The 27,126-nt window shown below is 39.0% G+C and overlaps 1 protein-coding gene across 6 annotated transcripts in view; it reads left to right on the forward strand.

The window, feature by feature from the left end:
* The window catches only part of LOC134349297 (CCR4-NOT transcription complex subunit 6-like), a 97,202-nt gene that overhangs the window by 64,126 nt on the left and 5,950 nt on the right, over nt 1-27,126 (forward strand). For all 6 annotated transcript variants that reach the window (XM_063053388.1, XM_063053382.1, XM_063053386.1 and 3 more), the window contains 8 exons: nt 50-135; nt 12,446-12,550; nt 12,633-12,701; nt 15,693-15,850; nt 17,162-17,316; nt 17,786-17,940; nt 25,427-25,660; nt 26,697-26,899. In XM_063053388.1, the coding sequence (XP_062909458.1) occupies nt 50-135; nt 12,446-12,550; nt 12,633-12,701; nt 15,693-15,850; nt 17,162-17,316; nt 17,786-17,940; nt 25,427-25,660; nt 26,697-26,899 (1,165 nt within the window). The remainder of the gene's footprint in view (nt 1-49; nt 136-12,445; nt 12,551-12,632; nt 12,702-15,692; nt 15,851-17,161; nt 17,317-17,785; nt 17,941-25,426; nt 25,661-26,696; nt 26,900-27,126) is intronic.

Consider the following 27,126-nt stretch of genomic DNA (forward strand, 5'->3'; position numbering starts at 1 on the left):
TTTTTTCAGGGAGCTGCTATTGAATAATAACCTGTTTCATTTTTTTCAGGGAGCTGCTATTGAATAATAACCTGTTACGGGTTCTACCATTTGAGCTTGGAAAATTGTTTCAATTACAGACCCTGGGTTTGAAAGGTAAGAGGATAAATGCAAAGTTAATCATATATTCTTTATAAATATTCGTTCCTTATTTTCCTCATCTGTATCCTTCATTCTGTGTTTCATCGATTGTCAGTGTAGAATAAGCCCACTGTTGTTACTTGGCTTCTGGAATCTGCGAAATGATTGTTTTGAAAGTGTGAATAGTATGATTGTTGACAGGCTACCTGATAGTCTGGGTGAATGAACAAGATGGAATTGCATGAAAAGGCAGCCAAACCTGCTTATAAGAACATGAGGACCTAATGATGTAGATGTACAGTGCCTTGATTAGAGTGGAATCTTTTGTACTCAACAGTAAGTGGTATGTGTAGCGTAAATCTAAGACTGTGCATGAGAGGTGTAACACCATCTTTACTGTAAAGTGTGGTGGAGGTAGCATCATGCTATGGGATGGTTTTCAGCAGCAGGGACTGGAAATCTGATCAGGATTGATGGGAAGATGAATGCTGCTAAATATTGAGACATCCTTGATTTTAAAACCTACTTGCCTCTGCCAGAAAACTTAAACTGACTAGGAAGTTTGTCCTTCAGCAAGATAATGACCCAAAGCACACTGCCAGAGCAACCATGGAGTGGCTTCAAATGAAGAAAATTGATGTCCTTGACTGGCCCAGTCAGAGGCCTGATCTTAACCCATTTGAACATCTCTGGCAAAACCTTTCTGTCCACTGCCACCTCCCCCCAACCAACCTGGCACAGCTTGCAATTTTGCTGGGAGGAATGGGCAAATTTTGTTGCATCACATAGTGCAAAGCTTATGGAGACTTACACAGAAAGACTACTGGTTGTAATAGCTGCAAGAGGTGGTTCAACTAAGTGCTGAGCAGAGGGGGAGGATGAATACTTTTGAATTGCTGACGTTAGAGTTTTTGAATTTTTAATTCTTCATACTTCACAATTTTCCTTTTTCTTTTGCACTCTACTGTGAAAAAAGGGGCATGTGATTCACAAATAAAAACTCTTCAGTTAAATTGATCAAAATCCCTGGTCAATTCTATTATGGATGTTTTGATAAATGCGTACAAGATCACGATTGTTTTAGATAAGTGAACAAGAAAGCAGCTGCTTCTATTAGCAGATGGTTCAGAAATAAACTGACAACCCAACAAAGCTTCCCTATTGCCTTTTTAGGACATCCAAAATAGAATTGGCTTATTTATTTTCAATCCGACCTAAAACAACTCTTCCCCACGGTATTTCTTGCAGCTGCTTTTAAGCAACTTTGGAACAGATCTACTTTTCAACAGTTTTTCAAAGTCAGTTGCAGACTTGTGAGAAAGATCAGAGTGCATTCTGAGTTGTTGCTGATTTCACATTCCAAAGAACCATGGGTTAGGGTCAGTAAGTTGTGGACATGCTATGTTGGCACTGAAGGATGGTGACACAGACTGTCTCTAGCACATCCTGGACTGTGGTTATTGATGCAAATTATGTATTTGACTGTATGCTTCGATGTTTGTTTCTTTGTACGTGTGACAGATAAAGTTGATCTTTAATCTGCTGTCCCTTTGCATGCCCTTTCCTCATTTTGGTTATTTAAACAATAAGGAGCTGTCAATAACTGAATTGCATTCCAAGGATCAGAAACTTTATTCTGAAATATGTATTGAAATTTGGTACAGTTGTGTTGAAGGTTCCAGGGAAAAAGCTACAGTTAAGGTCTCCTCTTGAATGCTAAAGGCAGTGGTCCCCAACCACCGGGCCGCAAAGCATGTGCTACTGGGCTGCAAGGAAACGATATGATTTGGCGATATGAAACAATATGAGTCAACTGCACCTTTCCTCATTCCCTGTCACGTCCGCTGTTGAACTTGAATGCACGTGAGGTCATCAGTGACCCAAGATGCAAATGACCCAAGACATGGAAAAAAATGGGTCCGTGACCCATTTGTGAATGTCCCCAGTGAATCATCCATATCAGCGCAGGAAGATCATCAACTCCTCGAGCCTTACAAATGACGGTGGGCTGATAAGTATGTTTGACATAACATCTCTGCCAGCATTCTGCATCAAAGTCAAGGCTAAATATCCTGAGACAGCCATGAAAGCACTGAAAACGTTGCTTCCATTTCCAATGTATCTCTGCAATGAATGCAACGAAAACTAAATTGCGGAATAGACTGGACATAAGGAACCCCCTTCGAGTATCGCTGTCTCCCATCACCCCTTGATGGGACCGCCTTGTTGCAGGAAAACAAGCCCAGAGCTTCCACTGATTCAGCGATATTGGTGTGTTGCAATGATTTTATATGTTCATATGGGGAAAATGTGCGCTGTGTGTTTAATATCCAGACGTTACTTAAAATGTTATGCTATTGACTTATCACTATATTCATGCGAAGAAAATATGCGCTGTGTATTTAATATTAAACTCATTAAATAAATCCTTTTAGAAATGAAATTGAGTGTCTTAGCCACTTAGAAGTGATTTGTTGTTGACTTATCAGCTATATTCCAGTTGTGATTAACACCCCTCCCCCCCCCCCCCCCCCCACCATCGGCTGGTCTGCAAGAATATTGTCAATATTAAACCGGTCTGTGGTGCAAAAAAGTTGGGGACCTCTGGCTAAAGGGATAGAGCCTGTTTCTAGACTTTTTTTTGGTTGAGGAATGCCAGTAAAGAAAGAAATGAATGCCTTGCTCAAAAGTTAGTCTTGCACCTAAATAGAATAAAATCATAAGCGGAATGATACTTGCATTGTGAGGGGTTCAGAAATGTAAGGTTGTATCTTTAAAATATTTTAATGATGTTATAATCTGGACAAAGTTGGACATTGCCCAGCAGATTACAAGTGGTAACTATGCTTTGTATTTGTTACTTGCAGTTGGGTAGGATAATAGTGCTCATTCTGATTTTGAAAATTGTATATCAATTGTACAGTTGCAAGAAAAGGTTTTGTGAACCCTTTGGAATTACCTGGTTTTCTGCGTTAATTACTCATAAATTGTGGTCTGACCTTCATCTAAGTCACAATCTGCCTAAACTAGTAACACAAACAATTGTACTACTACTCATCAATATTGAGTACACCATTCAAGCAATCACAGTCCAGGGGTGTGAACCTCTGGGGTAATGTCTTCTACAAAAGCTATTTGGAGTCAACTGTTCCAATCAAAGAGATGAGATTGGAGGTGTGGCTGCCCTATGAAAAAGACATACGAAGTCAGGTTACTTTCAGAGGCTGCTCTTCTCAAGAAAGATCTGTTTAAGTGCACCATGCCTCAAAACAATTTTCAGAGGACCTTAAAAGAATTGTAGAGATGCGTGATGCTGGAAAAGGCTACAAAAGCATTTCTAAAGACTTGAGTGTTCATCAGTCCGCAGCAAGAGAGATTGTCTACAAATGGAAGAAACTTTTTTTTTATATTTTATTTAATTTTTTAAAGAAGAAATATAAGGACTCAATTAATACATAATGAAAAAAAAAGTTCAAATACATTAATAAGTCCGAGGAAAAAAAACACCTATCCCAACACCATTTCCCCTCATTTGAAAAAAGGAAGGGAAAAAAAACATAAAAGACAGAGGAAAGAAAGAGAAGAAAAGAGAAAAAAAGAAAAAGAGTAGGCATCCAGCTCTCAGTCAGTTTAAAATACAAATTAAAGAAACTAGCTTATAATAAGGGATATATTAATTTTTTAAAAATTAAAATAAATAAATTAAACAGTCGGGGCATTTAAGTAATCCAAATATGGTTGCCAATTCTCAATGAACATAGTGTATCCATTCCTAAGGGTATAAGTAATCTTCTCAAGGGGCATACAACTTTGCATTTCTTTATTCCAACGATCAATATGTACAAGGGAATCGGATTTCCATGTTACCGCTATGCATTTCCTGGCCACTGACAATGCAATTTTAATAAAATTGGATTTATTCCTGGGGAGGTTAACTTTCAAAACTGCTAAGTTCCCCAGAAGAAATAATTCTGGGTCTAGAGAGAAATCCATCCCCAAAATCTTCCCCGGTACTTCCCCCAAATCTATCCAAAAAGATCTCAGTTTCATGCATAGCCAGGTGGAATGCAAAAAGGTACCAACATCTATGCCACACCTGAAACACGTCAGAAATTTCTGGTTTATTTTTATGTATTTTTTTCAGGTGTGAGATACAACTGATGTAAAAAAAAATTAATATGTATCATTCTGTATCTAGAGTTGATAAGAGTGGTAACACTATTCAAACATAGATGTGACCAACATTGATGATCAAGTACAATGCCCAAATCCGACTCCCATCTCTCCTTCGATCTGTGTATACCTAGCTTTGGGCATTGGTCCCGGAATAAAGAATACATATTAGAAATAAATTTAGTTGTATTCCCCTTTCGAATTAGAACCTCCATGTCTGAGCACCTTGGTAGGACCAGTGATGGATCCAAACAGTCCCTCAAAAAAGATCGTAATTGGAGATAGCAGAAGAGCGGTTATTAGATAAATTATATTTTTAAGTCCCTCAAAAGACATAAATTGCTTCTGCTGATTATAACAATCTTCAATGCGCCTGATACCATGTTGATACCAGGTGACTAGAAATTTATTATCCAGAGTCATGGGTATTAATCTGTTCTGAGATAGAGGTGTCTTTGAGGATATTCCTTTTTTTTAGACCCATAAATTGTTTAATTTTTTTCCCCAGTAGAGGATTATTTGTTTTCTTTTTAATTAATTTAGAATCCCATTTATATATAAAATTTTCTGCCATCTTTTCTCCTACCATATGTAAGCCAATTGTAACCCAAGAAGGAATAGTTGTCTCATCAAAAAAAGAAGCAATAAAACATGCTTGTGCAACTAAATAATATTTTTTAAAATCTGGTAATTTTAACCCTCCCAATTTATAGTCCCAGGTCAATTTTTCCATGGAGATTCTAGATATTTTACCCGACCATAAAAATAAATGAATACGTCCATTGAGAATCTTAAAAAAATTATTGGGTAATGGGTAATGGTAAAGACTGAAAAAAATACTGAAGTCTTGACATTATTTTCATTTTTATGCAGTTTACCCTGCCCATCAGTGTGATGGGAAGGTTTATCCACCGATGTAGGTCCTCCTCGACATTCCGCAGCAAGGGGAGATAATTAGTTTATAAAGATCATCCAAGTTACTATTAAACTTAATCCCCAGATATTTCATGTTGAATTTAACCCATTTAAACTGAGTGCTATATTGTTATTGGGCATAGTCTCCTTTACCTAAAGGTAAAATTTCACTTTTATTCCAATTTATTTTATATCCCGAGACTATACCATAATTGTCCAGCAAGGTCCTAAGTCTTACCAAAGAGTGTGTCGGGTCAGCCAAATATACTAAAGTGTCATCAGCAAATAAATTAATTTTATATTCTTCCTGGGCCACTTTAAACCCCTTTATCTCTGGATCCCGTCTAATAGCCTCAGCCGATGACTCTATTGCCAGAACAAATAGAACTGGAGATAGTGGATAACCTTGTCTACTGGATCTATGTAGAGAGAAAACTGGCAAAATCTGCCGGTTCATAATTATTTTGGCCTTAGACTGATGGTAAAGTGCTTTTATCCAATTTATGAATATTTGGCCTAGACCAAATTTTTCCGTTGTTTTAAATAAAAAGAAGTCCCATTCCAGTCTATCAAAGGCCTTTTCAGAATCTAAAGCCACTGCTACAGTTGGGTCCACCTTCGTCCTAGCTAAATGTAATATAGTCAATAGTCTGCCAATATTATCAGATAATTGTCTATTTTTAATAAATCCTGTTTGATCGGATTTAATCAATTTTGGCAGATATCGAGCTAGTCTATTAGCCAATGCCTTTGCTATAATTTTATAGTCCGCATTTAAAAGTGAGATAGACCTATAAGGTGCTGGTTTTAGCGGATCCTTATCCTTCTTAAGAATTAGAAACATAGAAAATAGGTGCAGGAGTAGGCCATTCGGCCCTTTGAGCCTGCACCACCATTTATTATGATCGTGGCTGATCATCCAGCTCAGAACCCCGCCCCAGCCTTCCCTCCATACCCCCTGATCCCCGTAGCCACAAGGGCCATATCTAACTCCCTCTTTAATATAGCCAATGAACTGGCCTCAACTGTTTCCTGTGGCAGAAAATTCCACAGATTCACCACTCTCTGTGTGAAGAAGTTTTTCCTAATCTTGGTCCTAAAAGGCTTCCCCTTTATCCTCAAACTGTGACCCCTTGTTCTGGACTTCCCCAACATCGGGAACAATCTTCCTGCATCTAGCCTGTCCAATCCCTTTAGGATTTTATACGTTTCAATCAGATCCCCTCTCAATCTTCTAAATTCCAACGAGTACAAGCCCAGTTCATCCAGTCTTTCTTCATATGAAAGTCCTGCCATCCCAGGAATCAATCTGGTGAACCTTCCTTGTACTCCCTCTATGGCAAAGATGTCTTTCCTCAGATTAGGGGACCAAAACTGCACACAATACTCCAGGTGTGGTCTCACCAAGGCCTTGTACAACTGCAGTAGTACCTCCCTGCTCCTGTACTCGAATCCTCTCGCTATAAATGCCAGCATACCATTCGCCTTTTTCACCGCCTGCTGTACCTGCATGCCCACTTTCAATGACTTTTAACGTAATAATTTCTGTTGAAAAGGATTCCGGTGGAGTATGGGTCTCCTCAACCTGAGTCACAACCCTCATAAAAAGGGGCATTAATTGATCCTTAAATTCTCTATAAAATTCAGGGAGAAAACCATCATCTCCCGGCGATTTATTAGCCTGTAATAAGCCTAGGGCTCATTCAATTTCATCCCTAGAAAAAGGGGCATTCAATTCTTCCTGATCTTGTTGACTCAATTTGGGAGGCTGTAAATTAGACAAGAAATCATCAATTTTCAGTGAGTCATCCACTGATTCTGATTTGTATAGTTCCTAACAGAACTGCTTAAAAGTATCATTTATTTCTTTTGGCTTATATGAAATCTTACCTTCCCCTGTTTGAATCGCATTTATTGTTCTGGAGGTTTCTTCCACCCTCATTTGCCGAGATAATACTTTATGGGTTCTCTCTCCTAATTCATAATCTTGTTGTTTTGATTTTAGTATCATTTTTTCTATTCTATAGGTTTGTTTTGTGTTATACTCAAATTTTTTATTTATTAATTTTTTATAATTTTTCTGTTAAATTCTGACAATCTTTTTCTAATTGTGTTATTTTTTTCTCCAATTCATTTAATTCTGTTACATATTTATTTTTATAACCTTAACTTATCCAATTATCTGTCCTCTTAAGTATGCTTTTAATGTGTCCCATAATAAGAAATGACTGGTAGTAGAGGGTGAGTTTGTCTCACAGAACAATTCTATTTGAGCTCTAATAAAACTGCGAAACTCTGGTCTTTTCAACAGCAAAGGATTAAAATGCCGTTTATATAATGTCTTTTGTTTATCAGGCATTTCAATTGATAATTAAAGGTGAATAGTAGTCTAACGGCATATTCTGTTTGAATGATCCTACTTTCTAATTTAGCTGATATTAAAAATAAGTCAATTCTAGGGTAGGTATCATATTGTTTTGAATAGAAAGAGTAGTCTCTTCCTTTGGATGCTGCCATCTCCCAAGCATCTATTATATTCAAGTCCTTCATGAAGGCCAGGGTGGTTTTTGCTGCCCTCGTATTCATATCCTTGAGCAACTTTCAAAAAAATATTTCGGATAAATTTCTCATTATCATAATTGGGGGCATATAAATTCAAGTGTCCAGGATTCTGAATATATTTGACAATTGACCATAATAAATCTCCCGGCCGGATCTGTGGTAGTACCCTCCACCTTCACTGGCAAATTCTTCCCTGTCATTACTGCCACTCCTCTGGCTTTAGAATTAAAGCAGGATGCTATTACTTGACCAACCCATCCTCTCTTTAATTTGTTATGTTCTGTCACTGTAAGATGAGTTTCTTGAAGAAAGGTAATATCAAGATGATTTTTTTTTAAATATGCCAGTACCTTTTTCCTTTTTATTGGTCATTTATCCCATTAACATTAAGGCTTAAAAATTTAATTGCTCTATTCATAGTTAGATTTTATTAGTTGATAAATCCTGCCCACAGAAAAGTATAAATTAATCCCACTTCTTTGAGTGACTCTGAGATATTTGGTGCCATTCTCAATAGAGTATAGAAAATAGAAAGGAAACCAAAGAGGAAAGAAAATAAAACGAAAAAAAAAGGGAGAAAAACCATCCCAATTGGTGCTCCAAGTCCACAGCGCCTTAACCCCTCTTACTGTGGGGTCCGATAAACATAGCACTAAAGATGGACATTCTTTAACATATAACATAATTAATCTTTTTTTTAAAAAAGAGACAAAAAAATTATCCACTTCCCCAATAACTCCTTAATTAAACACCTGTAAAAATAAATTATATTCCACACCCGTTATTACTAAATATCTAACAATCTATAATATTGAAAGTAAATATCATTAATATAGCAATATATCCGAATAAAGAATAGAATTCAAAGAAACTTCCTAAATATAACCCTAAATACTGTAACTGAATACTTATCCAGCATACCAAAAATTAAACATATCAAAAGATGACATCTATATAATCAAAACTATTCATACTAGTTATAACAAAATTAGATGAACTATATGGTTCCTAAGTAGTATAATTCAAAAAGACTATCCATGATCAATATTTTAAATGATAAGTCTTCATCCATAATCATACAGATTCGAAGTTCAAGATTATAATGTTGTTATAATTAATCTATATTAATAAAGAAAATCAAATAACTTCATATATTTTGACCAAGATACATCTTTCTAGGCCTCTTGTTCCAGAAGAATATTCTGAATCACAATGTCGCAGATATTTTTTGAATGAAGTTTATCGCCTCCTGGGGGTTAGTAAAAAATTTCCTCCCTCCATCCGACAGAGTAATTCTCAGCTTTGCTGGATATAATAAAGAATATTGAAGACCTTTATTCTTTAATAACCTCCTTGTTAAGTCATAGTCTTTCCTTTTTCTTAACAAGGCCACACTAACATCCGGAAAGAAGAATATCTTTCCACCTTCAAAATCTAGTAGCCCATTTCTCTCTCTAGCCTCAATTGCAGCAGCTCGTAATACTTTTTGCTTATCTTGATACTTCAAAAAGCGTTATAACTATAGAGTGTGGCCTTTGCTCTGGAGATGGTTGGGGGATTAAAGTCCTGTGGGCCCTTTCTATAATTCTTCATCAAAATACTTTTCCCCCCAGAAGTTTGGGGATCCATTCTTGAAAGAAAGTTACTGCGTCTCTTCCTTCCAATCCCTCTTTTAAACCCACAAACATGAGGAAATCTGCAGATGCTAGAATTTCAAGCAACACACATAAAAGTTGATGGTGAACGCAGCAGGCCAGGCAGCATCTCTAGGAAGAGGTACAGTCAATGTTTCGGGCCGAGACGCTTCGTCAGAACTAACTGAAAGAAGAGATAGTAAGAGATTTGATAGTGGGAGGGGGAGGGGGAGATCCAAAATGATAGGAGAAGACAGGAGGGGGAGAGATGGAGCCAAGAGCTGGACGTTTGATTGGCAAAAGGGATATGAGAGGATCATGGGACAAGAGGCCCAGGGAGAAAGAAAGGGCGGGGTGGGGGGGGGGAACGCTCAGTCCGCCAGAGAAAGCAGGATCTTCCAGTGGCCACACATTTTAATTCCACATCCCATTCCCATTCTGATATGTCTGTCCACGGCCTCTTCCACTGTGAAGATGAAGCCATACTCAGGTTGGAGGAACAACACCTTATATTCCGTCTGGGTAGCCTCCAATCTGATGGCATGAACCTTGACTTCTCTAACTTCTGCTAATGCCCCACCTCCCCCTCGTACCCCATCCATTATTTATTTATATACACACATTCTTTTCTCTCTCTCCTTTTTGTCCCCCTCATTAGACCCCTTGCCCATCCTCTAGTTTTTCCCCCTTCCCCTTTTCTTTCTCCCTACGCCTCCTGTCCCATGATCCTTTCATATCCCTTTTGCCAATCAACTGTCCGGCTCTTGGCTCCATCCCTCCCCCCTCCTGTCTTCTATCATTTCGGATCTCCCCCTCCCCCCCCTTTCAAATCTCTTACTAGCTCTTCTTTCAGTTAGTCCTGACAAAGGGTCTCGGCCCGAAACGTCGACTGTACCTCTTCCTAGAGATGCTGCCTGGCCTGCTGCGTTCACCAGCAACTTTTATGTGTGTTCCTCTTTTAGACCCACTATTTTGATATTATTTCTTCTGCTATAGTTTTTAAGGGAGTTCAATTTATCCATTATTTTTACTTTCTCAGTCCTCCAGGAATCTTTCTTTTTCCAGGCTTTGTAATCTCTTCACAACATCCTTCGTATTTTTTTCTAAATCCCAAGTTCACAAATTTAAAGATTCCAAAGTCTGCTTCATTTCCTTAGATTCTTGCATGATAAGGTCTAAATGACTCTCGAATTTGTCCATCCTGCCGGTTAAAGTCCGGACTGCATCGGCCAACTCATGAATCGCGGCGGCAAGACCACCGCGCTGCACTGCTGCCACCCTCGGACCTTCCGCAGGCTCAGAGGAACCATCCGACAAGCAGACTTCCTCACCATTGCTCCTGCGTCCCTCAACTCCAGAGGCTCCCGGGAGTGCAAGGCCGGCAGCGATAGCGCCAGTAGGATTTCCACGATTTTTCCTTTTAACCATTGCTTTTATTGAGGTTATATGTGAGCCTTATAAACTGGTTGTGAAGAAGTTTTTGTAGGAGTTATTCAGGGAAGCGCCCGATCAATGGCACGACATCACGTGATCCCCACAAATGGAAGAAACTTGGTATTGTTGCTACTCTGCCGAGGAGTGGGTGTCCTGCAAAGTTCACTCCAAGAGCACAATGTGTAATGCTGAAGGAGGTGAAATAGAACCCAAGGGTAACAGCAATCTCTAGAACTTGCTGAAGTCTCTGTTCATGTGTCCACTATAAGAAAAACACTAACAAGAATTGTGTTCATGGAAGGGCACCACAGAGGAAACAGCTACTCTCCAAAAAAAACATTGCTGCCCACCTCAAATTTGCAAAAGGCCACCTGAATGTTCCACAACACTTCTGGCACAATTCTGTGGACAGAATACACTGTCATGTTGCAGGAAAAAGGGCACTCATGAATACCAAAACCTCATCCCAACTGTGAAGCATGGTGGAAGGAGCATCGTGGTTTGGGGCTGCTTTGCTGCCTCAGGGTGTGGACAGTTTGCAGTCGTTGAGGGAACAATGAATTCAAAATCATATTAAGACATTTTACAGGAGAATGTCAGGGCAGCAGTCTATCACTGAAGCTTAGTAGAAGTTGGATGATGCAACAAGACAATGATCCAAAACACAAGAGTAAATCAACAGAATGGTTTAAAAGAGAAGAAAATTTGTATTTTGGAATGGCCAAGTCAGAGTCCAGCCTTAACCCAATTGAGATGCTATGGCATGACCTGAAAGAGGGCTGTTCATACAAGGTATCTCAGAAATATTGATGAACTGAAACAGTTTTGTACGGAGAAATGGTCTAAAATTCCTCTCGCTGTTTTGCGAGTCTGATCAGCAACTATATGAAACTATATGGTGGAGGTAGGATCTCTTACTAGCTCTTCTTTCAGTTAGTCCTGACGAAGGGTCTCGGCCCGAAACGTCGACTGTACCTCTTCCTAGAGATGCTGCCTGGCCTGCTGCGTTCACCAGCAACTTTGATGTGTGTTGCTTGAGGGAAAAGGGGAACTGCCAAGATTATCAGGATCTGTTGCCCAAGTCCATTTCTACCATCAGCACAAAGTGAATTGTGATGATCCTTCATTTGCTGCTCCACATTTTGTTTGATAATGAAAACAGGCTTAAACTGTTTAACCTTTAGTCTGGTGATCTGTACAAGATGGGCATTTTCAAATCGCTACGCCAGGGTTCATGATGCCTTTATTAAAGTTGAAGTATGATGGAGCTCCAGTAGATGGTGCTTCAGACCAGAGAGAATGCGTTAATTCATTACTTAAAATAAATTTTTGAAGTTGACCGTTTCAAGTCCAGGTGATTCAATTAGTGCAACTCTTATTTAGATGGAGGCAGTTTGGAACTATGATAAAATAGTAAACAATATAGTAAAGTAAAATGTATTGTGGTTGCCTGAACTGAAATAGAGTATTACTTAACTACATTTTTGATTAAGCAAAAGGTTACAAACCTGTGTGGTTAAAAACATTAATTTCAGCGAAAGTGAATGAAGTTGCTGTACACAGTCAATTTGTGAATCATTTATCTGAAAATTTAATATGATTTATAGGCAACCCTCTGGCACAAGAAATCCTTAGCATCCATCAGGAACCAGATGGGACACGCAGGCTGCTGAGCTACCTACTTGATAATTTGTCAGGTACTTCAAAAAGAAGTAAGTAACAAAACCTGGAGATTTTATTTGATTTACTTACAAATGGTACTGAATTGAGTTGCTTGATTTCTTTTTTTAATAGTTCAGCCAGACCAGCCGCCACCTCGATCATGGATTGTCTTACAAGAACCAGAACGGACACGCCCCTCAGGTAAATGAGTTGTCTTAACTTGATGTAAAATGTTGAATTTTAGTGGAGTAAGAGTAATTAGCAATTGGAATTAAAAATAATTTCAAAAAGATGTGGACCATTGTGATCTCTGGGGAGGGTATGACCTGTATGAAAGGGACAGGTTACACCTGAACTCCAAAGGGATCAATGTTCTTACGGGCAGGTTTGCTAGAGCTTTTGGGGAGGCTTTAAACTGGGTTGACAGGGGGATGGGAACCAGAGTGATGGGTCACTGTATGAAGCAGTTCATAGAAAGGTAGATGTGACGTGTAGAGGGTCTATGAGTAAGGTTAGGCAGTGGATAGCACATAAGTGTAGTCAGTTTGAGAAATTGAAATGTGTCTACCCAATGCAAGTTCAGTCAGATGAATCATTTAAAGATTTAGATTTATTTGTCAAATATATGTCAAAGTAGTAAGATTTGTTTGCATCAACAGCTAACACAGACTGAGGATGTGCTTGGGGCAGCCTGCAAGGGTTGCCTAGCTTCCGGCACCAACATAGCGTGCTAAAAACTTATTAATCTGTACACATTTGAGTGTGTGTGAAAACTAGAACACCCAGAGGAAACGTGATCACAGGGAGAACATACAAACTCCTTGCAGACGGGAAAGAATTTAATCCTAATCACTGGTGCTGTAAAATGTTGTGCTAGCCACTATGCTACCATACCGTAGTCCATATCTTCAAGAGTGGAGACTGTTGCATTGATGTCATGGTAATTGTTAGAAATAATTCAGCTATTCTGATAATGTGTTCTTTGATGTACAACATGAACAAAACCAGTACATGAGATTGCAAGACATCCGAGCATGCTGCTGCTAATACTACATATTTAACTACAACACATTCTGAATAGGGAGGTCATAGTGCAGTTGCTATTGGATGGACAAAGAGTAATTCCAACATGTCAGATGCCCTAATCAGCGAGTCCCTGTAGAAGTTTCCCATCCTTCTAAGGCATGCCGACAATTGCCAGCATCCAAAAATACCAAAAAGATTAGTCATAAATTGAAAGCACTTTTAATGTTAATACTTAAAAATTTAAGACTGAAATGATTGAGTAATTGCATTTAAATATCTCTATTTCTTAAAGCCGCTGGAAAAAATTAAATGACTGCCACACTAATTAATCTTTCTGAGGCATTGCTGTCCAAGAGAATAGAATTATTGAACTCGCACTAGATCTAACCCAGAATGCACTGGCCTTAGATTTCCATTATAACTGAGGGAAGGTGGCATTCCATCACTGCACAAGTTATTAAAATAAGAATGCAGTTGGAATGACAGCAGTGAGAATCACTTGGAACGTTATAGACTTCACATTAGTGGCCCTCAAGCAAAGTTTAGGGCTGTCTATCTGGTGATCCAAAAAATGTGCAACATTGGTGTCACTAAGAAGGAAGTGATTGGAAGATACAGAGGAAATCTGCAAATAGAATGTAGAAAAATGTCAAAAATAATGATCCAAATATACAACAGGAAAGTATTAGTGAAAAAGAGTTGGAAGAGTTTCAGTAGTGTGCAATATTTCTCAACCAACCTGGAAACAAGCAATGCTATCTGTGATTTTGGATAAAACAGAATAAATGAACAATATTTCAGCAAGTGAACTTTAGATGAACAGTGAAGAGCTGACATATAAGAGAAGCACCAAATTGACAGCTCAAAACACTGTCTGAGGGTCACCAACATGACACTAGTAATATGAAATTTCTTGAGAGATCCTTGATATCATACCAACTGCAGCGGAATGTTAAAATCCTTGCAGAATCCACAGTTGTCTAGATGGCAGTTTATCTCTGGATGGCCCAGAACAAAGGTCCTGAACACCACCTGTTCAGTGAAAGCTTAGTGTACCTTTATCAAATTTGTCATGGCTTTTATCAGATATTAAATGCCTTTTGAAGTTTCATCATGACATTAATACTTCAATTTGAAGAGAATTAAAAAATAAAGTTAATTATAAACACTCAAGGAAATAGAATTAATACTTTTTTTTTAAAATGGATTCTACTTTGCCTTTTATTCTGCAAGCTTAGAACCTGCATTGAATCAATTTAAATTTTTTTTGATCTAGGTGATTGCAAGACCGATGTATATTGCCCTTGAGCAGGTGGTGATAAACCACCACCTTGAGCTGCTGCAATGCCTCTGGTGGAAGTACTTCCACAATGGTTTTGGCCAGGATTTAGACCAGCAACGGAGCAGTAGCAATGTATTTTCAGGTTAGAGTGACATGCAACTTGGAGGGGAAGTGCAGATGGTAGTGTTGCTGTACCCTTATAACCATTATCCCTCTTCATATTAATAGGTGGCATGTTACAGAAGATCTGTTGCTGTAGATGTGTAACTGCAGTAGATTTTGCAATGTCACACATTGCAGGCACTCTGCTCGGTGATGAAGGGAATAACTATTGAGGATGGTTATTCCCTTCCTCATTTGCATATTTCTAATAATAATAATGTCATACTCCTAGTGATGAGGTTTTTGAAGTTGAGACTTGCAGTCTTCTGGGTTCTGGAGAGTATTGTGGGCTTTAGACGGTAGAAATGTTTTGGGATGGTGTATCAGTATAATACAGTAATGCTGGGAAGTCCTTGCATTATATTTTTTAAAAAAGGGAAAGAAATTGGAGAGGTCAAAACTAAGTGGGCTTTCAGAAAAGAGGCAGTGCCCAAAGTAGTTGGGGTGGTGGGGGGAGAGTTGGGGAATCATTTTAACTTGCCAATGGAATGAAAATATCTTAGGTTAAATTTTATTTTAATCTCTAATTGTTTCTTTTCTCCAAGCCACTTAAAACATTTCCAATCTAATTAAAGGTCTTGGACCTGAAAGTTAGTTCTGTTTCTCTTTGCACAGATGCTGCCATACATGTTGAGTAATTCTAGCCTTTTTTTTGCATTATTTTCAGCATTTGCAGTTGTTCTGAAATGATTGAATTGTCTGTGTTTTTTAAATTAAAACAGCTTTATTCTCAGTCATGTGCTACAACGTACTATGTGACAAATATGCCACGAGACAACTGTATGGGTACTGTCCACCGTGGGCGTTGAACTGGGAATATAGGAAAAAATCTATTATGCAAGAAATTTTGAATTGCAATGCAGATATCATCAGTCTTCAGGTGAGGTATTTTATGACTAAAATTTGGTGTCCTAAGGTTGCAAATTATTTATTTGTACACTATCATTTAGTATACTTGCCATGGAGGTTTTGAAATTGCAGAACCTGCATAATTTCTAATAAGTTCCTTCATTTCAATGACATTCCAAATGTATCGAGAATGAACAGTATGAGTTGAAGTTATGATTATGAAGACAGGTAGTCCTCTTTTATTGTCATTTACTAATGTATGCATTAAGAAATGATACATTATTTCCTCCGGTGTGATATCACAAAACACAGGACAAACCAAGACTGAAAAAACTGACAAAACCACATAATTATAACATATAGTTACAAACAGTGCACAATACCATAACTTGATGAAGAAGTCAGTGAGCACAGTAAAGTTCAAAGTTTCTCAAATGTCCCACATCTCACGCAGATGGGAGAAGGAAGAAAAACTCTCCCTGCTATGCCGACCACAATCTGACTCTGAGTCATCGGAAAACTTCGAGCTCCGATCAGCTCTCCGACTCCGAGTACTGAACGCCATCTCTGTCCGAGTGATTCGACCTCCTTCTCAGTCGCCAGAAGCAGGCAAGGCCGGGGATTTTGAGGCCTACCCTCCAAAAGATTCACGACCACACAGTAACGACAGCAGCGAACGGGTGTTTCAGAAATTTCTCCAGATGTTCCTCTGTACTTTCACGTCCATTCTCCATCAAATCAGAATTGTCCACGGCCCCTATTTAATGAATACGATATCATTTTCACTGGAGAACTGCGCACGCGCGCCGCGCCACCATCTTCTCCTCCCGCCTCCTAATTGCATCCTCCCAATTAATGGTGCAGTGATTGTGGAATCATTTCCATACCAGTTAGATACCATCTACTTGCAATGGAACATGAGCAGTGTCACAGTGGTGCTGCAGGAAGTGCAGTTTTCTTACTGTTGCAGTGACTTAGTTTAATTCTGACCTTCAGTGTGGCGCTTGTATGTTCTTCCTGTGACTGCTCAGTGTCCTTCAACATCCCAAAGATGTGCTGGTTGTTAGGTGAATTAGAGTATTGTAAATTACTCCCAGTGTGGAGTGGTATTGGTGGGGGGTGGGGAGGTTTGCCTGGTGGGATGGATGTGGGAGAAGTGTGTGGAGGGAGGGCTTGTGGGAATGTAAATAAGCTTGTGCGTGAATAAGTTCCAGTGAAATGGGTGCAGGAATGAGAGCTGCCGAGAGCAAATACAGACTCAGTTAGCCAATAGTTGCCTCACATGTTGTAAGGAAATGTTTAAAGTAATTTGTTATTTTAATCAATTTATTTTTCTCTGCAGGAAGTTGAGACTGAACAGTACTTCGCCTTTTTCCTGGTTGAACTTAAAGAGCATGGCTATGATGGTTTCTTTAGTCCTAAATCGAGAGCTCGGACAATGTCAGAATCTGATCGAAAGCATGTAGATGGTTGTGCAATATTCTATAAAACTGAAAAGTAAGTTTTTAATGGCCTAAAAGCTTTCTTTGTATCTTTTTTCTTATTCTTCATTCCAATAAACTAGTTCTAGAAAACCTTGGCATCAGAACAAGTTTTGAGATGGACTATGATGGTCAGAATTTAATTCACAGAAGAAATTTAATTCTGTGAGCTAGTTTTGCTAATCTTCACTGTGTCCTCTAATGTTTCCTGTCAAGTGCCTATCTAAATTTTGTTCTGTAATTTCTTGAAAAAAAACATCATACTATTCCATGTTGCAAAAGTCAGCTATGGAAATAGTCCTTCTAACTTGCCCTTTGTTTTTTTTAGTGGGATGTAAATTTGTGGATTATTGATTTCAATTTGATTAGAAGAGATTACAATGGAAATAATCCATACTTTGGTTGATACTTAGAAATTTGGTTATTTGGGATAGCTAGAATTATATTTTAGTTATTTTTACTCTATTGTAATATTACTGTTTTAGATTTAGTCTGATTCAGAACCATACAGTCGAATTCAACCAGTTGGCCATGGCAAACTCTGATGGCTCAGAAGCTATGTTGAACAGAGTTATGACAAAAGACAACATTGGTGTTGCTGTACTCTTGGAATTGCAGAAGGATTCTTTTGAACTATCCCGTAAGTATTTCTCTCTAAACTATTTATTGCGTATTGCTACTAGTAACTAATCTGAAGTACCATTTACGTCCTTCCTCTTTAATGCATATATTAAACCATTTCCCTGTGATGAAGTAGAATCAGAATTTCTTACCCATTCCCTTATTTTCAGAAACAAGTGCTGTTGTGTTGATCTCTGCTTTTCCTTTGTGCTTTTAGTTTGCTGCATTCTGGATTCTTTATAGTTGTCTCTTCTTGCGCCTTCAAACCTAAGTGATATTTTCAGTTGTCTACCGCAATGGAAAATTATTATTTTAAGGTTTTAACAGTTAATTATGTACTTCATTTTAAAGTAATGTTTTTGTCCCCTTCATGTAGTTTTGATTCCAATTGGACAGAACATAATGATACAGGTTGCAACTCTAGTCTGGAACTGTCATTGTTCAGCATATTTTGAATCTGATCCATACTAACTAATTCTAACTAAGATCTAAGTTAGATCTCAGTTTAACTAATATCTGTACTAACCTATATGTAAGTAACCTACCAGCATAATGTTTGCTAACTCAGCCAACAGCTTTTCTGACATAGGAAACTTTGGTTTGAAGACAGTTCCCAGAAGCCTTGTATAACTATATCTATACTTAAAAAGAATAGAATAATTCTGCTCAGGGGAAGATGATTTGGGGGAAATCTGTGGTATGGTTTAGTCAGGTTGCCAAACCAAAGTCTTGACTGATAAAAGAATGCTTTTTGAATCACATGGGATCTCACTGTAGTTGACAAATGGATGTCAATGTGAACTAAATGTTAAAGTGCTTATTTAATGTGCTGGTGTAGATATTAGGACTCCGTACATGTAAAAACTTGCTGCCTCTTGATTTTGAATGTGGATTCGTATTTGCTGACTTGGCTGAATTATTTTGTTCTGTGTAGTGCTGCTTATAGATGTATGTTGTAGCACTGCATCTCAAAGGTTTAGTGCCTTGTTGAGTTTGCAGGCTGTGGTCAGATAACAGGGATTTGGCCAATATTTCTCTATTCCTTTCCTATCCTTGTACCTGTTTAAATACTTTTTAAAAGCTGTGATTGTTTCAGCTTCTACCACCTTCTCTGGCAAATTATTGTATGTACCCACTAATTTCAGGATGGCTTTTGAGGTGGAAGTGGAATAGCTGATGTTACTTTATTAGTCTAGACTTTGCAAGTTATTCTTTGTTCATGGGCATTTTTTTTTGTAATGTAGCAATTACAGCTGTGAGATAAATGATGGCAACAAAATGGCAGTTGATAGTGGTAGTTGAATTAATTGGGTCACCAATAAATTTTAAAGGTGTGCTTTGAATAATTAAACAAACTTTATTTTCTTTTATAATCTTATGCTAAACCAATAAAAATCCCCAGCTGTATCTCAGTTGCCATTTTGTAGTCAGTTCTAAGGCTCTTAGACAGTTGGCTAAGTTGAAGAATTTTCAGAAGATATTTTTCCAGAATGGCATCAGTGATGAAGATACATAAATATTAGCAACTGCAGCAATTTGACTCAGACTTGAGAGGATTTAAAGCAGGATAGTTTGAGGTTTTTTCATAGTTCTGCAGTACTGCAAGTTTTGGCTTTACTCATCCATGTCAATGAAGGTATCGATAAGTGCATTTAAGAAAACTTCTTTCATTATCAGGACTCTAACCAGAAGATGCAGCTGTGAACTGGGATGAGGTCAGACACTGAGGGATATATTGGGTCTTTTGGCATGTAGGGTAACATAATTGGGAGACGTACATAATTCTCAGCCACTGATATTGCGTAGGGGTTTCACTTTAAGAGCTAGTCTGACATGATGATTTTTATGTAAAGAGCTTTAGCGCGTCTTTGTGTGTAGGTTTTGGAGTTTAATAAACTGTGTTACGGGTTTCATTAAATATAAAACGCCTCGCTTCACCTTATTTGTGAAAACTTACATTGGTGACCTCGATGCTCTGGGACAATTCCGGAATTATTGAACGTGGCCAACAAAGACTGCCGCAGTTTAGGTAGCAAAATGCTGTTTCTTGGTTCGTACAGGTTGAGGCCCAGTTCGCTCTGCAGAAATCACGGCGGATGACACCAAATTCCGCTATGTGGTAGCGTCACTCAGCAATTCAACGGCTGTGAGAGTGGTGAGTCTACTAGAACACCAGCCTGAACGTGATAAATACCAATCACTGAAAACTCACTTTTTACAGACTTCTGTACTATTGGAATCTTGGGTGTGTCAAACAGTTGTTCTCCTTACCCAGTCTCTGTATTGCTGGGCCTTCAGAGCTAATGGACCACATGCTGTCTCACCTGGGAAATCACCATCCTTGTTTTATTTTTAAAATTCTTCATGCAGCAAATACCTGATCAAGTTCCTATAGCCCTCGCGAATGCACCTGTGGTCGACTATATGGAGCTTGCTAAAATGGCTGATAGCTGCATTCAGCCGGGCAGTGGTGCATCATTCCTTCTCTCTCTATCTCAATAAATCCAGTCCACAAGGCCCCCAACATAAGGAATCCCAGGTGGCAAAACAGGCAATGCCAGGCCTGTGCTTTTACTAATGCTAGGAAATACCAACTGCCTTGCAGCTTCGGTGCTAGTGCATCAGGATATCAGCGGTCTGTGAACATCATGGCTTCCAGCTGCCTGAGTCATCTACTGTTCATTATAGACACCCTTTCAGGGTGACATTCCTGTTTGACTCGGGTGCTCAAGTGAGTGTGCTGGAGGCTGCCAATGGCAGCAGGCTAAAGACTTGCGGGACATGACAGGTGATACTCTGCTTCAGCGGGTGACATTAAAGGTAGCTCTTAGTCCTCGCTAAAGTGGCTAGACTCTGCTGGGTGCAGACTTCCTGTAGGACTAGACTTGTAGACATCAAGGACTTCGGGTCATAACCTTGCTCTCCCAATAAGTTCCCCACGACGACCCTGTCAAGCGCATGCACCATTGCATGTGAGTTTACTTGACTACTAAGCAAATTCCCAGACCTCGCCAAGCCCACATTCTCCACTACAGTCACAAAACATAGGATTAAGAACCACATTCCCACAACTGGCCCGCTGGTCCATGTCTGTGCGCATAGACTGGACCCAGAAAAGCTGGCAACTGTGAAGGCTGAGTATGTTAACATGTAAAGACTTTGAATTGTATACCGGTCAAATTACCCCTGGGCTTCACCCCTCCATATGGTCCCCAAGTTGCTGCCCATGTGGCGATTACAGACACCTTAACAAGACAACCACTTCTGATCATTACCCGGTCCCATACATTCAAGACTTTTCGGCACGCTTAGCCAGAAAGTTAATTTTTCCCAAAGTTGATCTAGTTAGGGGCTACCATCAGCTGCCTGTGTACTCGAAGGACATTTCTAAAACACATGTGATGCTGTGTTTGGCCTTTAGTCAAACCAAGAAGACCATCTCTTCTTTAAGTAATCCATCGATCAAAAGATATCTTCAGCATACCAAAATCTTCAAAACCTGTTTTCTTTCAGAAAATTATTTAGAGACTCTAATATCCTTCATACATCAGCCGATTCCACAATAGAATTGACAAAATCTGATGCCGCTTGGGGATCCAAGAAGACACGAGGGGTAGAATCTTTAGGAAATAACTTTAGTCTCGCTGGATATCTCAAGGATGGAAAAAGACTTTTTTTGTAAGCGATCTTCATGACCGGGTATGAATTTGATCTGTTGTTCCATAACTTCCCGTGGATAATCTTCATAAAAACGGATCTCGGAACCGTTAAATTTAAAAACTTTGTTTTCTTGCACATTTTATGATTTGGTCTTTAACTTTAAAGCGAAGAAAGTTGACTAAAATTGGTCGAGCTTTACCTGACAAAGTGAAAATTCTGTGAGCTCTTTCAATATCGGGAAGCTGAGATAGAATATCCGGGAACAGAGATTGCAACAGATTGGCAAAATAATCCAATAAATTCCCATTTTCGGAGCCTTCCTGAAGACCCAGAATACGAATGTTATTCCGACGAGACTTTGCCTCTAAATCGACAATTTTGCATTGAGCCTGTTCCAATCAGGTTGAAATATCCGCAATCTGACGTTTCGATTCTTTAAACTCAGTATTCAAGGAAAGAATATTTTCCTCAATAGTCCGTAAACTCTGCCGGAACGACTTTCAACTCAGAAGTGTTATTGTCCATTTTGTTATCGAGAACCATCAATGCACATTCCAAACGCTCAGCCCAGACAGATTTTTCTTTTGAAGTTTTTCCCTTTCTATTGCTAGGTTCAAAATGCTGTTTTCCACTTCTTAAAGGATACGACATAATGACCGCTATTTCCCTCCAAGATTCAAAAAATAAAAGTTGAGTAATTCAAGGTTTAGACTGGGGAAAAGGAAGAATTAAAGGCAGCCACAGAATTTATGTATTACTCCATTGAGCTACAGGCGGAAGTCCCGTGATTGGCCTTTTTGAGTTTCTGTGCATATCGTTTGGACTGAAAAATGCAGCACAGACTTTCCAATGGCTGATGGACTCTATTAAAAGACTGATTTTCTTTTTGTTAACCACTGACTCTGTCAGCCATAACATCTCCGCAGAAGCTATAAAACCCCTCCAATCGAAGGTAGTTGCTATATGGATTTCCTACCGCCCTGCACTACTAAAAGAAACTTCAGGAGTTTTCAGGCATGATGAATTTCTTTCACCGCTTCATTCTGCGAGCTGCTGAATTTATACTTCTGTATAGTGTGCTTAAAGGAAATGCCCCTAATCAAGTGCTTGACTGGTCAGTGGCATGACCAGGGAATTTGATGATACCAAATGAACTCTTTCTAATGTGACAATCCTGGCACACCCCCTCACCCAATGCACCCATAGCCATTACTACTGATACTTCGGACTATGTGGTGTGGCTGTGCACAAACAGTTGGTTGGAGGCCAGGGGCAGCCGGTCACCTTCAGCCGACAGCTCTATCCCCTCGAAAGGAAGTACAGCGCGTTTGACCGTGAGCTTCTTGATCTCTATCTGGCTGTCCACCATCTTCATTTTTTACATATCTGACTTCAAACATAAATACATCATATCAAGGGAAAAAATAATGCTGTGGTTGATTGTCTGTCACGGCCAGCCATTGAGGCTGTACACAGAAGGGCTGACAATGCTGGCACGGCAGCCAACTAAGTTACTGACCTAGGGCTCCGGGCTTACTGAATAACAGTCAAGGGCCTGCAGTTGGCTGATAGTAAGTTCAGGGAAGCTGGGGTTTCTCTCCTGTGTGATGTGTCAACCAGTGGCCTTTGCTCCACTGTGCCCGCAAACTGGCTCCATACGTGACCTCCTGCATCCAGGCCAGAAGGCCTCACAGAAACTGGTTGCACTAAATTTTGTTTGCCACAGCCTCAGAAGTGACGTGTGTGATTGGACTGTAGCCTGATAGGGTACCAGCAGGCAGAAATTAACCGTCATGTTCAGGCAGGCTCAGGTGTTCATTAACTCCTGGGTTACTCAATTTGGCACTTCATCTGATAGTTCCTCTGACCACGGACCCCAACTCATTTCAGACCTCTGGACCGCGATGGCCCAGAACCTACATCACACCATGGCCTATCACCCACAGTCCAATGCCCTATATGAGTGGTTTCACTGCTCCTTAAAAGCTGCTCTAAGGGCTTCCCTGGTGGATGAGTATTAGCATGATCATCTCCCATGAGTCTTGCTGGGACTCAGAACTGCTGCAGAAGAGGACCTAAAGATTTAGTAGACTGGCAGCTGTTATGAGTGTCAGGTGGTTTCATTCCTGACACTAAAACCACCTGGTTGGCTCTGAACACAGTTCCACCCTCCTCGGTGGATTCAATTCCTGTCTCCCAACATGGCATACAGTACTGTTGGGTTTCTGTTCACCTACATTAAGTCTCGTTTGTTTTCGTCCGACGTGATGCACGCCAGCATCCTTTTAGGCCCTTATGATGGCCGTTCTGCGATTTGGAACTTGTCATAGTTACGAGGGGTAAACCTGAATGTATTTTGGCAGATCGCCTTAAGCTGGCCCACCAAGATTTCAAGTGTTCTGCTGTCATGCCCCTGGCATCTCAAATGACCACGAGCATGTCAGTGCACCACTGGAAAGCCAGAGGCACCTGCTGTTCCTCTACCCATGGAATGAAGGATCTGGGCTCCAGACGGGCTCACAATGCTGGTTTCAGTGAATTCTGTTTTTTTTTGGGGGGGGGCGGGGAGGGTCCTGTGTAGGGTAACATAATTGGGAGAAACGTACATAATTCACAACCACCGACATTGAGTTGGGTTTTCATTTTAAGAGGTTGGTCTGATTTAAGGAATTTTAGCGTGCTTTTGTGTATAGGTTTTGGAGTTCAATAAAATGTTTTACAGGTTTCCTTAAACATAAAACGCCTCACTTTGTTTTATTTGTGAAAGCCTACAGAAATTTTCAGTGCAGACATCAGTCTTTGGTCATTGGTGTAAATTGGGAGATGATGTCAGTGGTCACTCCTCTTGAAGTTGTAACTTTCCTGGAGGTTCTGATCCCTCCAGCTTCTATTAGATGTATGACAAAATTTATACATTGCATTGCTGTCATGAAGAATAGATGATGTCCCTCTCAGATTTGGGACATACCATGGGACTGTTTGTAGCCCTTTGTATGAGGTGTGTTCTGCTATAAACCTGGTGCCTAACATAAATACTGAATTGCTGTATTCTAAAGAATTCCACATTCCAGCATTTACATGTGTTAATATAAGGTCTACCTTATGTGACATGTAAACAGCTTGATATGGTGGGAAAGCTGTAAAGTACTGTTGATTTGGAATACAACTGAGTTACATTGCATAGATGTTACTCAGAAAATAAAAGTGCTGCTTCACCACTGAGCTTGGCAGAACTTGACTGCATATGAAGTGCAAAAACTCCTGAGAATGTAGGTGTTTGAGATAAAGTTGACCACACTAAACACAATTGTTATAGGAGGCATTGAGAGACTGCTCTGCTAATGCCTTTTTCGTTGGGCTGTAATGGCTGATACCATTGGACATCCTTAAAGTGAGTGGTGGGAAATTTTGGGGAGATGTCAGAGATGTTTTCTTTAAATGGAGTGGCAAGTGTCTGGTATGCACTGCTGAGGGTGGGGGAGGTTGAAACATGAACATTTAAGAGACTTAGGAATGAATGGCAGTATTTCACAACACCTAAATGAACACCAACACGTGGATGGAAAAAAAATAGAGGGTTATCAGCAATGTAGGAGGGAGGGGTTAGATTGATCATGTTGTAGGTTTATATAAGTTGGCACAACCTCATGGGCTGAAGGGCCCATACTGTGCTGTATTGTTCTGTATTTTCTATGTAAAAATAGAATGTAGTGTTAAGGTGTGTCAGTTAGAAATGTGTACAGATGTAATATTTTTGTATTCTAGATATATCTGAGAAATCCATCAATTTAATATACACTATTTTTTACTTTTTAAACCGTTATAATTTTTTTAAAAATTCCTAGCTGGGAAGTCGTTTCATGGAATAGAAAAACAGCTCATTCTTGTTGCAAATGCACATATGCATTGGGATCCTGAGTATTCTGATGTAAAGCTGATACAAACCATGATGTTCCTATCTGAAGTGAAAAATATAATTGAAAAGGCTTCTCGAACACTCAGACCAGGTGCCGTCTCAGGAGATCATAATGTCATTCCACTTGTGCTTTGTGCAGATCTCAATTCACTGCCAGATTCGGGTAAGGAGGACAAATCTGCCTTTTAATTGTAATATTTTATAGCTTCAAATATTATGTCCATTAATTCAAATTGGGTTACTTCTTACCCAGAAATTTTATCAATTGTCTAGATGAGTTTTGTGTTATTAATTTAAATAATTTAACATTTAACATCTGTCAGATGCGTGGCCACAATGGTGCAGCTGTGGCTTTGAACGTGTTATCCATCCAGTACAAATGTTCAAATAAGAACAAAGTGGTGCAAAAAAAAATTCAAAATATAATAGTTTTGTTTCTACGTACTATGGTTTTTTAAATTCAGTTTCACTTCACTGCACCCTGTATTGATTTGACTTTTTAATGTGGTATTTTCAAGAAATCAGGAGGTGTTAAATCATAATCAACAATATCCGGGGAAATTAAATGTCATTCTTTTTTTCTAACAGTAATTTCACTGGTTAATATTTTATTCTGTGTCATTTCTCTCGAATATTTTCCCAGGTGTTATGATCGTATAAAATTCGATTAATTGTATACTTCCATTGGAAATCTGTTGAGCCTGTAGGTCTTCCGTATGTCTGTTGCATCTGTAGGCAAATTCAAGATACAAGTGTTTAAATTAGTGGAACATGTGTTCATAGTTGGCCAAATGCTGGTTAAACTTGTACATAATTTTTGAACAGAATGAATAGTATTGAATTACTAAAATGATAGTTAAGAATTGGTGTATCATAGAGGAGGTATTATGAGCAAGCTATCCAAATGGTCTTTTGCTATTATCTACTTATTTTAACTTAAATGCATCTTGTTTAAATCGCAAAACAAAAATTGGCTGACATTTCTGATGAAAGCTTTGGTACTAATTCACTTACAATGTACTTCACTTTTGGAAGTCTGCATCTCTTGTCACACCAGCCAGTTTTCCTTCTCACACTGGCTCACCTGTCGTATTTTGTAATTGTGTATTTTTTTATGTTGAAAGCAAAGACATAGTCATTTACATTTTCTTTTTGCACAAGATGGTACTGGTTTCAGATTGATTTGTATTTTCCTTCAGGTGTTGTGGAATACTTGACTACTGGAGGAGTTGATACAAACCATAAGGATTTCAAGGAGCTAAGATATAGTGACTGTCTAATGAAATTCAGTAATATTGGAAAAAATGGGACTCCAACTGCAAGGATCACTCATGGCTTTAACCTGAAGAGTGCCTATGAGAATGGTCTGATGCCTTATACAAACTACACCTTTGATTTCAAAGTATGTATGTCACTGTTACATGTTTAACAACACAATCAGGAAACGTGTTCATTGTTAAGTTATCGGTTTAAATTTTATATTGAATTATCTTGACATTTGAAGGGACAATCTTTATAGAGTAAAGCAAATTATTTCAGTTTTTCCCACATCTTTGGTGATATCTTAATGTTATTTATTCCCCTATTCCTTTCATGTAAATGTATATTATCCTGCTGGTTTTAGTTCAA

This window comes from Mobula hypostoma, chromosome 7 (genome assembly GCF_963921235.1).
Source record: "Mobula hypostoma chromosome 7, sMobHyp1.1, whole genome shotgun sequence".
NCBI lineage: Eukaryota > Metazoa > Chordata > Chondrichthyes > Myliobatiformes > Myliobatidae > Mobula > Mobula hypostoma.